Here is a 14787-nt window from a genome sequence, read left to right on the forward strand (position 1 = left end):
ACCATTGTGTTAGATACTGTCCCAGCATTTGCCTGGTGTGAATGAGGGAAACGTAGGATGAATCTCACACAAGATGTCTGGCCTGAAAAAGCTGTTAGACTTTTTCGACCGAGTGTCCTCACACTGTGCTTCAAGAATTTTCGTTCCTTTATACTAAAGTTACCATATTTCTGCTTTTCCAAACCGCGACACTGTGGTGGGAGGTAAATCTTACAAACCGTAAAACCGTAACACTTTCGTGAGAGGGAGTGCGGTGGCTCAGTGGTAGAGCGTTCACCTCCGGTGCTTGGGGTCCCTGGTTCGATCCCAGCTCGCGCCGTGTGGACTTTGTGGTGGGCAAACACCGTGCTCGTGGGTTTTCTCGGGGTACTCCCGTTTCCTCCCACTTTCTTCATCCCACCATTCACTCATTTCTCATAATCACCGCCTCCTTTAGCCTAACCGGCATAACAGTGGGACGTAAAACTCAAAGATTTCATTTCATTTTTTCACTTTCGTGAGAGGTTTACTTTAGCTCCTGCCATCGATAGAAAGTACCAAACCAACATAGAAACAATTTTTAATTCATTCCTATTGGATGTATCAATAATAATGGTTAGAGAAGTAACACTTAGATCTTATATCCAAAGATAATATGTGAATGGTGCGCTCTACAAATTTTTAACTCTACTATAAATTAAGATTACAAATGTAGCTGTTAATGTGAAAGTATATAATACCAAAAATAATAATTAAATTAGTGTAATGAGAATAGAGGACACGAAAAAGAATGAAACGATTGTTATGACTGGAAACCAGGACAAGATGTAAACTGGGAACACCAGGATAAGAGCTTCCAAAGTGGAACTGTCTCGGTCACAATGGGACGTATGGGAACTCTGCTTTACGATGTCGCCATCTGTTGAACATAGATGTAGTTAGTTAATCACATAATGTTCTTTATATTTCAGTGGAGTTCGCTCGCTTGTTGTGGGAAGATCGCGAATCGCATACTTCACTCTTCCCTAATTAATCTTTCCCCCCACATATTTTATACTCTAGATTTATTTGCTGCAGGCAACATGATCAGAAAATATAGCATCTTCCATTTCCACTTCGGTTTGTTATTTTCCGAAAGGAATTAAATATGAGTCCTATAGTTGTAAATGTGGTTACCACAAAATAATCATAAACGGTATTTAGAGAAATTATTATGGTTATTTTTTTAATTTAAAATGAAGTCATGATTTTGTTTGGCATGTGCCAGAGATGGCCCTTGAGCAGAAACTAAATATTATAATTTTTCCTAATTTCCATTTTTCTCCTTGGAAAATGTAAAGGGAAGTTTGTTGTGTTTTAAATGTAATTATATAAATAGGCATTTATTGGAATCTTTTGTTTTAGGATTTTAGAAAAGGAATGAATATTTACTTGACTAAACATCAGTACAAAAATACCTTCACTGAAGATCTCTGGGCTGCTTTGGAAGAAGCTAGCAAAAAGCCTGTAGGTGCTGTGATGTCTACTTGGACAAAGCAAATGGGTTTTCCCGTAGTGAAAGTAGAAAGCGCTCAAGAAGGACAAAACCGAGTGATAACATTGACTCAGGAAAAATTTTGTGCAGACGGAGGAACGAGCAGTAAGTATTGTTTTATTAAATGTAACGGTATATTAGATAGGGGATTAAGGGATAGGAACTTGACTATTTTGTAATTTATTAAGAGCTGATGTATTATTTAGTTAAGAGGAAACAATCTTTAGTTTCTCTTTTCTTTTATATATATATATATATATATATATATATATATAGTAAAAGATTTTTGTCTTTTAGGGTAGAGCTAAAAGATGGTATACAGGAATTTGGACTTTCGCATCACTTTTTATTGTAAAAGTTTCCTCTTGCGTACAATAAATACTACAAATAAGTTCCTCTAATTATTTGGAGTTTGGTTGGTGAAATTATAGGAGCCCTACCATGCGTTGTAGGGCTTGTTGGATAGGTTCCTCTGTCACCATACGTCTTAGAGAGGAGGATAAGGAACTCTGAATTACCGAGCGTCTTAGAGAGTTTGTGGTTTGGTCAACCGGGCAGGGTTGATCTCTTCTGTGATGTCCTGTCTCCTTATATATTGAAATCTTGCTGACTGCTTGAATCTTCACTTGCCGATCGTTGGCAATGGTGGATGACGTTTCCTTCAAGGAGTGTTTCTATCTAGCACGTGAGCACGTGGTGCAGAAACACGTGGAACGTTATAATAATAATAATAATAATAATAATAATAATAATAATAATAATAATAATAATAATAATAATAATAATAATAATAATAATATGAAATTAACGAACTCTATGGCCTATGGAACCCGGAGGTTCAATGCCGCATTCACAAAAACTCTCCACTGACTTCTATCCTTAGCCAGTTGGATCCAGTTTCTACTTCGTATTTCTATCTCTGCGAGATCCATCTTAATATTGTCCTCCCATCTGCGCCTAAGTCTTCCTAATGGTCGTTTTCCGATTGGTCTTCCAGTCAAGACTTTGAAAGCATTTCTACTTCCTTCCATTCTAGCTACATGACCTGCCCACCTTAGCCCCATAGACTTGACGACCCTAACAATGTTTGGTAAACCGTATAAATTATGTAGTTCCTCGTTATGAAGTTTCCGCTATTTCCCATTCCCGTTCCTCTTGGGTCCGAATATTCGTCTCAGGATCTTGTTCTCAAATACTTTCAGTCTATGTTCTTCCCTCAGAGTAAGCGACCACGTTTCGCAACTATACAGAACAACAGGCATGATTATTGTTTTTATATATTTTAAGCTTCAAATTCCTCGACAGAATTCGCGACGGCAAGAGATTTTGAACCGAATAGTAACACGAATTCCCTGCTTTTAGTCGACACTTAATTTCTTCCTGAATATGATTTTCGTCTGTTAATATTGATCCTAAATATTTGAAAGTATCCACTTTATCAAAAGTATTATTTAATATTTTAACGCATCCATAATTTGCCGTATAACGGTCTCCACGCACTTCCATGTATACTGTATTTAGTTTTCTCTGCATTTACTTCTAAACCCATGTCCCTGCAAGCATTTAATAAGATCTCTGCATTTCTTTCTATTGTTCTCCTATCATCCCCTATTAAATTTACATCATCAGCATATGCCATAACCTGGTGAATACCGTTCAGCTCTAGGCCCTGGTTGCTATCTTTGATTTTCCTTATAGCGTATTCCAGCACAAAGTTAATAATGGCGACAACGCATCTCCTTGTTTCAGGCCATTTTCGACGTGAAAGCTTGTGGACAAAAATTTTCCTACCCGGACTTTACTTTTTGATTCATTTAAACATATCTTAATTAATCTAATTAGCTTTCTCGGTAATCCAGGTTCCGTAAGAACGTTGTATAATGTTTCTCTCCTAACCGAGTCGTACACCTTTCTAAAATCAATAAATAGTTGATGTACCGGGGTATTATATTCCAACTTTTTTTCGAGTATTTGGCGAATGGTAAATATTTGGTCGATAGTTGATCGATTTCGTCTAAATCCGCACTGATAATCTCCAATAATTTCATCTGCGTATGGGGTCAATCTTGCTAATATTAGATTTGAAAGTATTTTATAGGATGTTGACGGAAGAGAAATGCCTCGATAATTATTACAGTCAGTTTTGTCGCATTTCTTGTGGATTGGGACAATGATTGATTCTTTCCACTCTTGTGGCAATTCTTCCTTGTTCCAGATAAGGAGAATGAGTTTGTGTATCTTGTTCCACAATTTTTCGCCTCCAGTTAAAATTAACTCAGCCGGAATTTCATCTACACCCGGAGATTTGTGTTTCTTTGATTTCTCTATAGCGGTTTCTACTTCTATACGGTTGGGTTCTGGAACTATCCTGTCAGGCCTTGTTTACATTTTGTACTAATACACAATAACACACTGAGCAAGGCTATGTGATAATATGTTATAAAAAAAAAAAAAAAAAAAAAAAAAAAAAAAAAAAAAAAAAAAAAAACACTATCACGTAACAGTTTCAACTCAATAACTGTGTCTTCATCAGACTGAGGGAGAAGGAGTGGAAGTCTGATGTAGACACAGTTAATGTGTTGAAACTGTTACGTGATAGTGTTTTCTTTTTTCTTTTTTTAAATACATACTATCACATAGCCTTGCTCAGTGTGTTATTGTGTATTGGGTTCTGGAATATGCGGTTCTGTGGTGTGCATATCATTTTCTCCATGCACATTAGTTTTTGGCTGTGTGTTCAGCAAATCGTCAAACAAATCTTTCCATCTATTTAAGATGCTATTCGCATCAGTGAGAACTGTTCCATTAGCTTTCTTTAATATATAAGCACGAGGTTGATAGCCTTTCTTAAATTCGCTGATCCCCTTATACATGCCCCGAATATTTTTATTTTTACTATCATCTTCAAGTTCTTTAATTTTAGCTTTCAAAAAATTGCGTTTCTTTGTTCTAGAAGTTTCTCGTCTGATATCTGCAAAATTTTGTGTAGTTATTTCATTCGGATTTTGTAGCCAGCGCAATTTTGCCTGTTTTCTCTTCTCTGCTAGTTTAATGCATTCCTGGTCGAACCATGGTTTGTTCCTACGTATTTCCGCGTATCCCAATTTTTCTTTTGCTGAACTTTTAATTCTATTTCAAATTTCAATACAAGTATCCTCAACACTAGTGCACTCCGAATTTTCTAAAACCGAGAATCTATTCGAAACTTCAATCTGGTATTCCTGTGTTATCTGGCTCTCTTTTAATTTCTTTAAATTAAATCTCTCCGTTTTCGGACATAGAATATTACTTCTATTCAACGATAATCTCTCTCGTATTATCGCTGCTACCAGGTAGTGATCAGTGTCACAATCAGCTCCTCTAAACGACCGGACATCAATTATGCTAGATTGCCTTCTTCTATCTACTAAAACGTGATTGCCTTCTTCTATCTACTAAAACGTGATCAATTTGATTATGTGTTTTTCCGTCTGGTGATGTCCAAATGTATTTATGAACGTCGCGATGTGGGAATTTTGTACTCTTCACGATTAGGTTTTTGGATGTTGCAAAGTTCACGAGTCTAACACCGTTGTCATTACTTTCCTTATGCAGACTTTCGTTCCCTATAATCGGTTTGAAAATATCCTCTCGTCCTACCTTCGCATTGAAATCCCCTAATAGAATTTTTATATGGTACCGCGGGAGTTGATCAAATATCCGTTCCACTTCGTCGTAAAGACTGTCTTTTATATCGTCATCCTTGTACATCATTACCAAAGACCCAAAAAGTAATAACAACAGTTCATGCATGGTTAATCAAAGATCACTCTTTGCAACCGCACACTTTTTCATTGCTCAGTGAACAGTTGGATTCCGTACTGAAAGGAGTCTAGAGTGTGCGATGCGAAGAACAACCACACGTTACGCCACCCTGTTCTCAGCGAAGGTCATCCCTCTCAAGAAGTGAGGGGAGAACAGGAAAAGTGCTAATATGAGAAATATCGGGGGAAGTCGGTGGGTGAGGAAGGACTTTATACTCCAACTCATGGAGAACCTGCACTGGGTTTTGCGTGACATGTAGGTGAACATTATTATTATTGTCCAATATGAAAACATCTTATTTACTATTGCTGGATACTCACAGACAGATTTGCGATGTATTACACCAAATTTAGCACTGTAACGATCTAGGTGAATGGTTTAACCTCGCGTGAGAAAGATATGATGGATCATTCCCACCGTAGACCACCATACCAGCAACAATACGATCTATGGTTGGAGAAGTGATTTAGGACACTGTCGTGGATGTTGATCACGATCAACCATTGTTCCGACCGTTTACGATTGTCGTAGTTGATCCACTTTTCGTTTGAAATGACAGTCTAATGTATGAAACTTTCCCGGTTATTTCTTACTCAGACAACTGCACACTCCCAGATTGCGATTCTTGTTGGCCGGTGTCAACTCAGTGCCACTCATTGATACAATTTTTTTCACTTTACCCATTGCACGGGCCTCCTAATGACAGTGGTATGGTGTATGCCTAGAAGCACGTGTTTTTCGCAATGCGCGATAATACAAAATGATTCAGAATTAAGTAATTTTCAGTTTGTTGACATTTTATGATAGTCTATGCGTATTTTTATTGATTTCCGTTGCGCGATAAAACACGAAATTAGCAGGTTTGCGCGAAATTTCTAACAATACGCGAAATAACGTGAAATTATAAAAATGTTTTCATTAATATAAAAACGCCAGGTTTCCGCTGACGGAACGATATAACATGGCATTTTGGGTGATTCAGACACGGCTATAGAGAACATGTTGCGTGTTAGCTATCATCATCGCAGTTGGAGAGGGAGGAGCCGTTTTAATTAGCTAACCAATGGCATGAACTAATGATAAGTGACAAATGTATAACAATGAAGGAAGAAAATATTGAAATCTGCGCTTTAATCAGGCACTGCCTGGCCACACGTCGAACAACATGGCTGAAGCGCTCGCCATTCGAGCCACATTGCAACGCGTGTTATGCTTCAAACTACCTGTTAGCTATATTTGTCGTGATAGTGTGTTCTTCGTCGTCTTCTTCATACAGTACAACCGGCTCATTCCAATTGGATTCTGGTAAATATTCTACAACAGGTATGTCAAATACAACGCAAAGGGCTGCAGATAACTTTCATACTTGTCAGATCTCATAAACAGATATATGGTAATGAGGAGGCTGACCGATTAATTAAACAAGGAGCGTTATTACTGCCTATCGTACCGAAGTTACCGGCCATATCATTTATCACAAATCTTGGCGCAAAACAGCAGAATGAATGGTGAAGCTATCAACATCAGGTTACAGGTAGACAAGATAAATACTAATGGTGTCAAAGTGATCAACAGTGCAGTGCTCTTGTTATCCATAGCAGTTTGTAATATATAGTATCTTCGCCATAGTTAGTGTTCCACATGCAGTGATTGTTTCGATTGTGTTTACTTATTTTGTTCCCAAATTGATCCTGGACCATTCATTTCTACGAGTATAGATCCCCATTTAACCGTCTGTATTGCTCAGCGAACGAGTTCCTGGAGCATCAAAACATTGAGAGAGAGAGAGAGAGAGAGATAAATACTACTGGAGAATAGAACCTAACCCTACCATATATTCTTGGATTTATCACCCTAAATGGACTCATAATCATCATGTCTTGTTCAGTCGACTTCCACTCAACACCGCACCGACTCCAGTGCAAAAATATCGTCAGGGCCTTCGGGATACTCCAAATTGCTACTGCCAGCAAGATTTAGGTACCTTAAATCACCTAATCTATGCCTGTCCGTACACACCACTACCGACGATATTTCTTACTTCCTTGTATTCCTTGCATGGTTATGGTCCCATTCCAGTATGCATCATTCTATCCATTAACAACTCCACTGTGATTTATCATCTTCAGCTGCTTCTTCTCAATAATCTCGACCTCTAATCACTCATAGTAGCCCTCGCTATCTTCACCTGCGCCACATGACTTCCTACTCTAAGCTAACCTTATCAGTATTTTACCCTTGTACTTACCTTTTTAATACTCCCCATGTTCAAGGCGTTATCGCTGGAACAAAAGAGAGGGAGAGCTTCCTTCTCCCCAAGAAGAAGTGGAAGTGGAAATGTGAAAATATGTAACATGCTTATGTTTAATGTTTAAATGTAACTTGTGCCTATGTGTTTCCAGAAGACAGCAAAACTTTTCTACTCATATTAAGTTTGTTACTGCTTTTCCTTCATTTTGATTTAAAAAATGTAATTTTCTATAAGCGAAATTTACAATGTCAAGTGAAATATTCAGTGTATTTTGTTTTCAGATAATTAATGGTTTATTTCTGTCTATGAATAATAGAAACAATTTTAAAAATGTCAGGGAATATCTTTTCCACAAGAGCTACAAAATGCGAAACTTTATTTGGAAAATGTGACAGAACGCAAAATATGAAAAAGGAAACGCGAAATTTTCAAATTCTTCGTGCGAAAAACTCGTGCCCTTATGAATGCCCAACTCTCTGCAATAGTACAAGTACTTTTTCCCACGATCTGAGAGGCAGAGCATATGACAAAGCTATTTGATTAAAAGAGACATTATTTTCCTTTTTTATGTGACTGATACCAAAACTTGTCAAAATGAAAAGGGGACTTGTGTACAAGTAACGGAAGTGACAACTTCGAAGATAGTGTCGCTCTACATTACCAGTGTACAAGTGCTAGTTCGATTCTCATCGTGTACCCCAAACTCAAGTTTTGTGTGTGTACTATTTGTAGTGAAGTGTTCGCCTCCAAATAATCTTGTGATATTAGTGAACAATTACCCCGCCTCATGGCGGAGGTATCGGGAGGTGCTTCCCCTCCCCCCTCGATAGTGACTGTACCAATTACTCATAGCGGTAACGAGGTGCACATGGACGAGACTATTCCAATCGCTACCGAAATTACAGTTAATTCCACCCCGGCGATTAATTTATACTTACCTCATCATGCACCACCATATGTGGTACATGTGGTTCCAACCTCTACTTCAGACAATAATGCAACTACGGTGCGAAAACACCCGCAAGTTCTCGGTAAAATACTCTTCCAAACGAAAGTGACGGGAGTTAAATCGTTTCACCCCACTGGAAAAAACCTTATTAAGATAGAATTTCATACAGGCCAACAGGCGAATGAGTTCCTTCAACATGACCTCCTCAAAACCCATGGCTGGTCGGCCTTCGTGCCGTACTACACAACCCGCTCTGTGGGCATTATCCACGGTGTATACCCGGAGTTTTCAGAAGAAGAAATACAAGACAATCTAGTGTGTAGAGCACAAGTGATACATGTCAGACGCATAAAAAAGCGCGTGGATTCGGACATCCGCGCCACTCACTCCGTAGTACTAACTTTTGACTCCCAACGTCTTCCGGATTTTTGTTCACTGTATCATTCAGGCCATACCATACATACATATGTACCGGCAGTTAAACAATGCAGAGAGGGCTGTTACCGTCTGGGCCACCTACAGAGGGCGTGCCGATCAAAACAAAAACTTTGTTACCGTTGCGGAGCTCCACATGACCCCAGTGCCTGTACTCAAGATCCCAAATGTATTAATTGTGGGATGGGACATATGGCCACTGACCCACAGTGCCCAGAACGAAAACGCCACCAACGCATCAACCAACTTATGGCGACAGAGAAAATCACATACAACGAAGCCCAAAAAATTATTCCCTCGACCAAACCATCTTCTCCTAAAATCTACTCTAACCAGGTCCACAATTCATCATCTCCCTCTCACACACCGGATCTACCCTATATTTTCAAGGGACCATCCACGTCAGCCACTTCCTTCCAACCCCCACCCTCCCGCTTCAATCTACCCACCCCCTCATCAACACCTCGACTTCCTACTTGGCCTGTGGGACGAACGCAGGACCAAAGCAAAAAACGCAGAGCGCCTCGGCAAGATGAAGAGAAGGGGTCGTCAGAAGAGACAATACACTCGTGGTTTCCAGGATCGTTAAACAGTAAACAACGTAGGACTCAGGAAGACTTAAATGAACAACCAGGAGAGCGCATACCCATACATCGCCGTAGGACGTCGTGCCATTCGAGGAACTCCGCTGAAACCGATCCATCTAAAGACTCATTAAACACTTTTTTACACAACTTATTGGCTAGTATCGAAAAAATACGCTGCTATCAATTATGGTATTCAATCCTCAAAGCAACCCACAGAAGAATCTCCGCTCTATAAACTCTTACGCGAATACTTCCGAACACTAGAGAATGGTCATTAATTCCGCCTTCAAAATTTTACAATGGAACTGCAGACAACTCAGAGGAAAGGAACCATTTCTCTGGCATCTATGCCGTATCTTCACACCCACTATACTACTTTTACAAGAAACATGGACTTCTTTAGACTATGCTCCAAGGATTCCTGATTACAGATTGTACAAGCAGCATAGAATAGACGGTTATGGAGGAGTAGCTGTTGGTTTCCATAAACAGATTCCTAATGAGGAAATCCAACTGATAGATCTCCAACATCCTCTGTTGCAACCGCCAATACAAGCACAAGGTTTCCGATACAAACAGTTACATATTCTAAACGTATATTCTCCACCTAACCAGGAAATTCCGATGAATCTCTGGACATATTTCTTTATGCAATGTAGGCCACCATGTATCATCGCAGGTGACCCGAATACTAAAAGTGTACTATGGGGATCATCGAGAAACAATAGGGCGGCGGACCACCTAATTGAGGCTCTGGAAGGACAATCATTATTAATAGCAAATGATGGAACGGCTACTCGCCTACCCAATTTGAATTCACCTCCATCTGCACCTGACATAACTTTGCTTAGTGTAGACATCTACCTTTAACACACCTGGCAAGTGTACGGCTACACGGGAGGCAGCGATCACTATCCTATAATCACCAACTTGGCACATCTGCAAGGAGTCCGATCACCATCTCAACCCGGATACGCTTTTACACCGATGCCCCATGTCAACAGTATTTATGACAAGGAACACTATCAGGTATATATAGACCATGCAATCACTTCTTTGCAGCCTACGGACGGAATCAATTCAATACAACACTTGACGGATTCCATCGTAGCCGGCGCTCATCAGGCAAAACGAAGCAGGGAACCCCGAAGAGAAAGACTTCGACGTTATAAATATCCATGGTGGGATACTTATTGCCAAAAATTACTGAACAATAGTAAAAAGGCTCAAAAACAATATTTACATTATAGAACTCCGGAAACATACTTTCTCTCAAAACAGGCACAGGCTAAACTCAAACAATATATACAAAGATGTCGTAAATCACATTGGCAACAGTTTTGCAACACTCTCCAAGCAGGAACCAGCGCAAACTCCATCTGGAAATTCATAGGGAACAATTTGTCATCACGCCCTCTACAGGCAGCGCCACAGCTCAACCCCTCCTGGTTAGAGGAATTTCACTGCACTTTAACGGCCCCAACAGCCTTGTCTTCACGAACAGCATTGTGGTCAACCCTTCCTACTACATCACTATCGCCTGCCCTCGCAACCATATATTCTGAAGAATTTGCAGAAGCCTTATCGGCGGGAAGACACACGAGCCCGGGAGCAGACCGGATCACCTATCAGCACCTGCAAGATCTTCCAGCCTCTGGTCAACATCTACTAAAGCAGTGCTATCAATATGTCTGGTCTACGGGACATATACCGCCCAATTGGAAATATCACTTAGTAATACCGATTCTTAAACCGAAAAAACCAGTGGGTCACGCCAACAGTTATAGACCTATTACCCTGCTCCCCTGCATCAGTAAAGTGCTGGAAAAAATTATATTACGGAAAATGGAATGGTACCTTGAATACCATAATATTCTTCCACCTACAATTATAGGAGCTCGTAAAGGTAAGGCTACGCACGATGCGCTCTCCACCTTTCTCATCGACATCTGGCAAGCCTTTCAACATCGACAATATGTAGTGGCTCTTAAATTGGACTTTGACAGAGCATATGATCAGATCAACCTCGATAGACTGGTGCAGCATCTCTCAGATGCAAAAATACCATCTCAATTTATCAGGTATGTACACAATTGGCTGGTTAATAGACATATTAGTATAAAATATCAAGGGAAAATCTCTGACCCGCGCATCACCTCTCAAGGACTACCTCAAGGCTCATGTCTCAGTCCGCTTCTATTCAATCTTTACATACTAGAATTTCACCTAGCATTGAGACAACATGTCAGAATCCTGAGTTATTTCGATGATCACTTATTATATGTACGCAGCTCATCTTTAATTGAAGCCAAACACAAACTTCAAGCCGCTCTACTATACATCCAACATTGGAACTTAAACAACGGTATGCACGTCAACTGGGAGAAAACTACCTATACCATTTTCACAAGGAAACGACAAGTAGGAAACTTTCGACTGCAAATAGACAACCACATACTGACACAGCAACCACAGCTGCCTTACTTAGGAATTCACTTTGACTCCCGTCTATCTTGGAAGCCTCAATTAGCATCCCTTCAGGTCAAGATTCAACCTTACATCAATATCATAAGAAGTGTTAGCAACAAAAAGTGGGGGACGGACATAGGACCACTCCTTCGAATATCACATCAATGTATAGAATCCATATTGAATTATGGCGGTTACCTCCTATCTCCGATTCCAGCGAGACTCAGTACTATACCTCTCCAACTTCAAGCTCTTACTCACCGCACGATATTCTCATTACCGCAATCTGCACCGACAAATGCTCTCTTAGAAGCAGCAGGTACAATACCGTATCAGATACAAACACAGTACACGGCTGCCCGATACACCATGAGCAGATTAGGAACTTCTTCATCTACAGTTATTCCGAAACTGGAACTGCTATATACACAAAATCGAACCGGTTCTTTACCGTATCGCCAAAGACTTCCCTGGCTGTATCAGGCTTATGTTAACCTCCGCCGTTGGACACATGTTATCTATCGCAATCCTCGCCTGCCATGTTATAATAGTCAGTATACTACCACTCTTCAATCAGTGGAACTGGAATTTCCAATCACCACTACCAAAAGAACGAATCTCTTATGTCCGCGAAGCGTGGCGCCGAGATGGGAAAATTATATGGAGCAACATCATCCTTTCCGCACTCTGATCTATACAGATGCTTCCAAACGAACGCAAGGAAGACTGGAATATACAGGAGTGGGCATATACGTACCCCACACAGCTCAGTTTGTAATTCAACGATTACCAAATCAAATGTCTATATTTCACGCAGAACTATGGGCTATTCGCACAGGATTAAGACATGCAATACAGAATAAATATCGTTCCTTCGGCATCTGTAGTGATAGCCTTAGTGCCTTACAAAGTTTACATACAACGGCTTTATCGAATCGAGTATCATGGATTCATAGTAATATTAAACAACAACTTTCGATTCTTAGGGAAAGAGGTCAATCTGTCTCCTTTTTCTACAGTCCAGCACATCTCGACATACCTGGCAACACTGTTTCAGACATATTGGCAAAGGTCGGATCACAGGAAGATCATATCATCAACATCCCTCTTCCATCACAGAGTCTACACGCTTTACTTCAGCATCAAAGACAAGAAAACTGGAGACGCTACCAAGAGCAAACAAGACATGGCAAAGGTAAACACTTCTGGAATATATTTCCAAGTCCTACGACCAAAAAGTGGATTTCACCCGAAGGTTGGACGAGGAGACACGTCTGCTTACTTTTTAGGTTATATCTAGGCATAGCCCAAACGCCCTATCGTTTATATCAGCAAGAATACCGCAATACTCCTTCCTGTTACTGTGGAGATTCAGAAGGAAGTCTACCCCATCTCATCTTTCAGTGTAAGTTAACTCCTGCTTATCGTGATATCCTTTACATGGTTCTGTACCGGTACCACAACACAACACCAGTGAATGTGTCGTTTATCTTAGCGCATAATATACGCACCGTAGTTTATCATCTTCTCCAATACATAATAGTGAACAACATTTCGCTCTAACAATACCTTTTACTACAATTCAGTGAACATATTTAACAAGATCAGTTCATCTTAGGGGACCGTATAAAGTGCACCAATACCGTCACAATCCTCAGTTTATAAACTGTCCAAAGGTGAAAGCCGGGGAAAGAAAGCAACAAGAACAAGAACAAGAAGAACTTGTCAAAATACTTAATATGAGCTGGTATTAGTGGAACATGGGTACGAAGCTTAATAAACAAGCCAATATAGTATATTATTAGTCCCAATGTTTTTGGTAGGAAACATGAGGCAACTTGCCGGTGCTTTTGTCACTTGATTTGTTTACAGTAGTGAGTGCGTTATGATAATTTTGATTTCATTAAGATTCGGTAATGTTGATTGCTCAACCGTAGAATGCATAGCATGGGTTAAATTTACCGGTAGTACTTTCCACATAATCGTTTCGACAGAACATTTTCCCACGCAAAACGTTTTCTCTCGTAAGATTTTTTTTTTTTAACATGTGTTTCTTTATGTTTTTTGATCTTAGATCAAGACCCAGATCATTGATTTAATACACAAAATGAAACTATAAAATAACCATACATTCTGATCTTAGGATGTCGATTATTATTATTTTCATCATGTATTGAGAATATTTTCCTTTAATATTCTTGCATGTCGTTGATTACTGGTTATTCCTGTGTGGGAACACTACGAATGTAAGCAATTCACAATTCATACTAATAATATAATCTTACATAAACTCTTAATCAGCAATATTAAAACGAGAACAATAGAACAGCTTCTACTTATGTTTCAAATGTAGAGTTACTTATTTATAGAACACAAATAGTAAAGTATTAATCCATTACTAGGTGTATAAACTTAAATCCGCTGTTTGCCAAGCGTATAAAGCTACCATGGCACGCCGGTTTGGGTACAAAACCTCGCCTGGCCAAAACCTCGCCTCCCAAAATCTCGCCGGGCCGAAACCTCGCCTGGCCAAAACCTCGCCGCCCAAAACCTCGCGGGACAAAATCTCGCCTGGCCAAAACCTCGCCTCCCAAAACCTCGCGGCCCAAAATCTCGCCGGGCCGAAACCTCGCCTGGCCAAAACCTCGCGTGCCAAAACCTCGCCTTGCCAAAACCTCGCGCCCTAAAATATCGCCATACCCAAAATCTCGCCTGACCAAAACCTCGTTGTAATGATCTCGCGACACAGAATCTCGCCTGGTGTAAATTAAGCGAGACG

At 40.0% G+C, this 14787-nt stretch overlaps 1 protein-coding gene across 1 annotated transcript in view; it reads left to right on the plus strand.

The window, feature by feature from the left end:
* The window catches only part of Psa (puromycin-sensitive aminopeptidase), a 379421-nt gene that overhangs the window by 121050 nt on the left and 243584 nt on the right, over positions 1–14787 (plus strand). Inside the window, exon 8 of the mRNA XM_081746220.1 lies at positions 1384–1618. Coding sequence (XP_081602346.1) covers positions 1384–1618 — 235 coding nt within the window. The remainder of the gene's footprint in view (positions 1–1383; positions 1619–14787) is intronic.

The sequence above is a fragment of the Thermobia domestica genome, chromosome 18 (assembly GCF_964235325.1).
Source record: "Thermobia domestica chromosome 18, izTheDome1.hap1.1, whole genome shotgun sequence".
NCBI lineage: Eukaryota > Metazoa > Arthropoda > Insecta > Zygentoma > Lepismatidae > Thermobia > Thermobia domestica.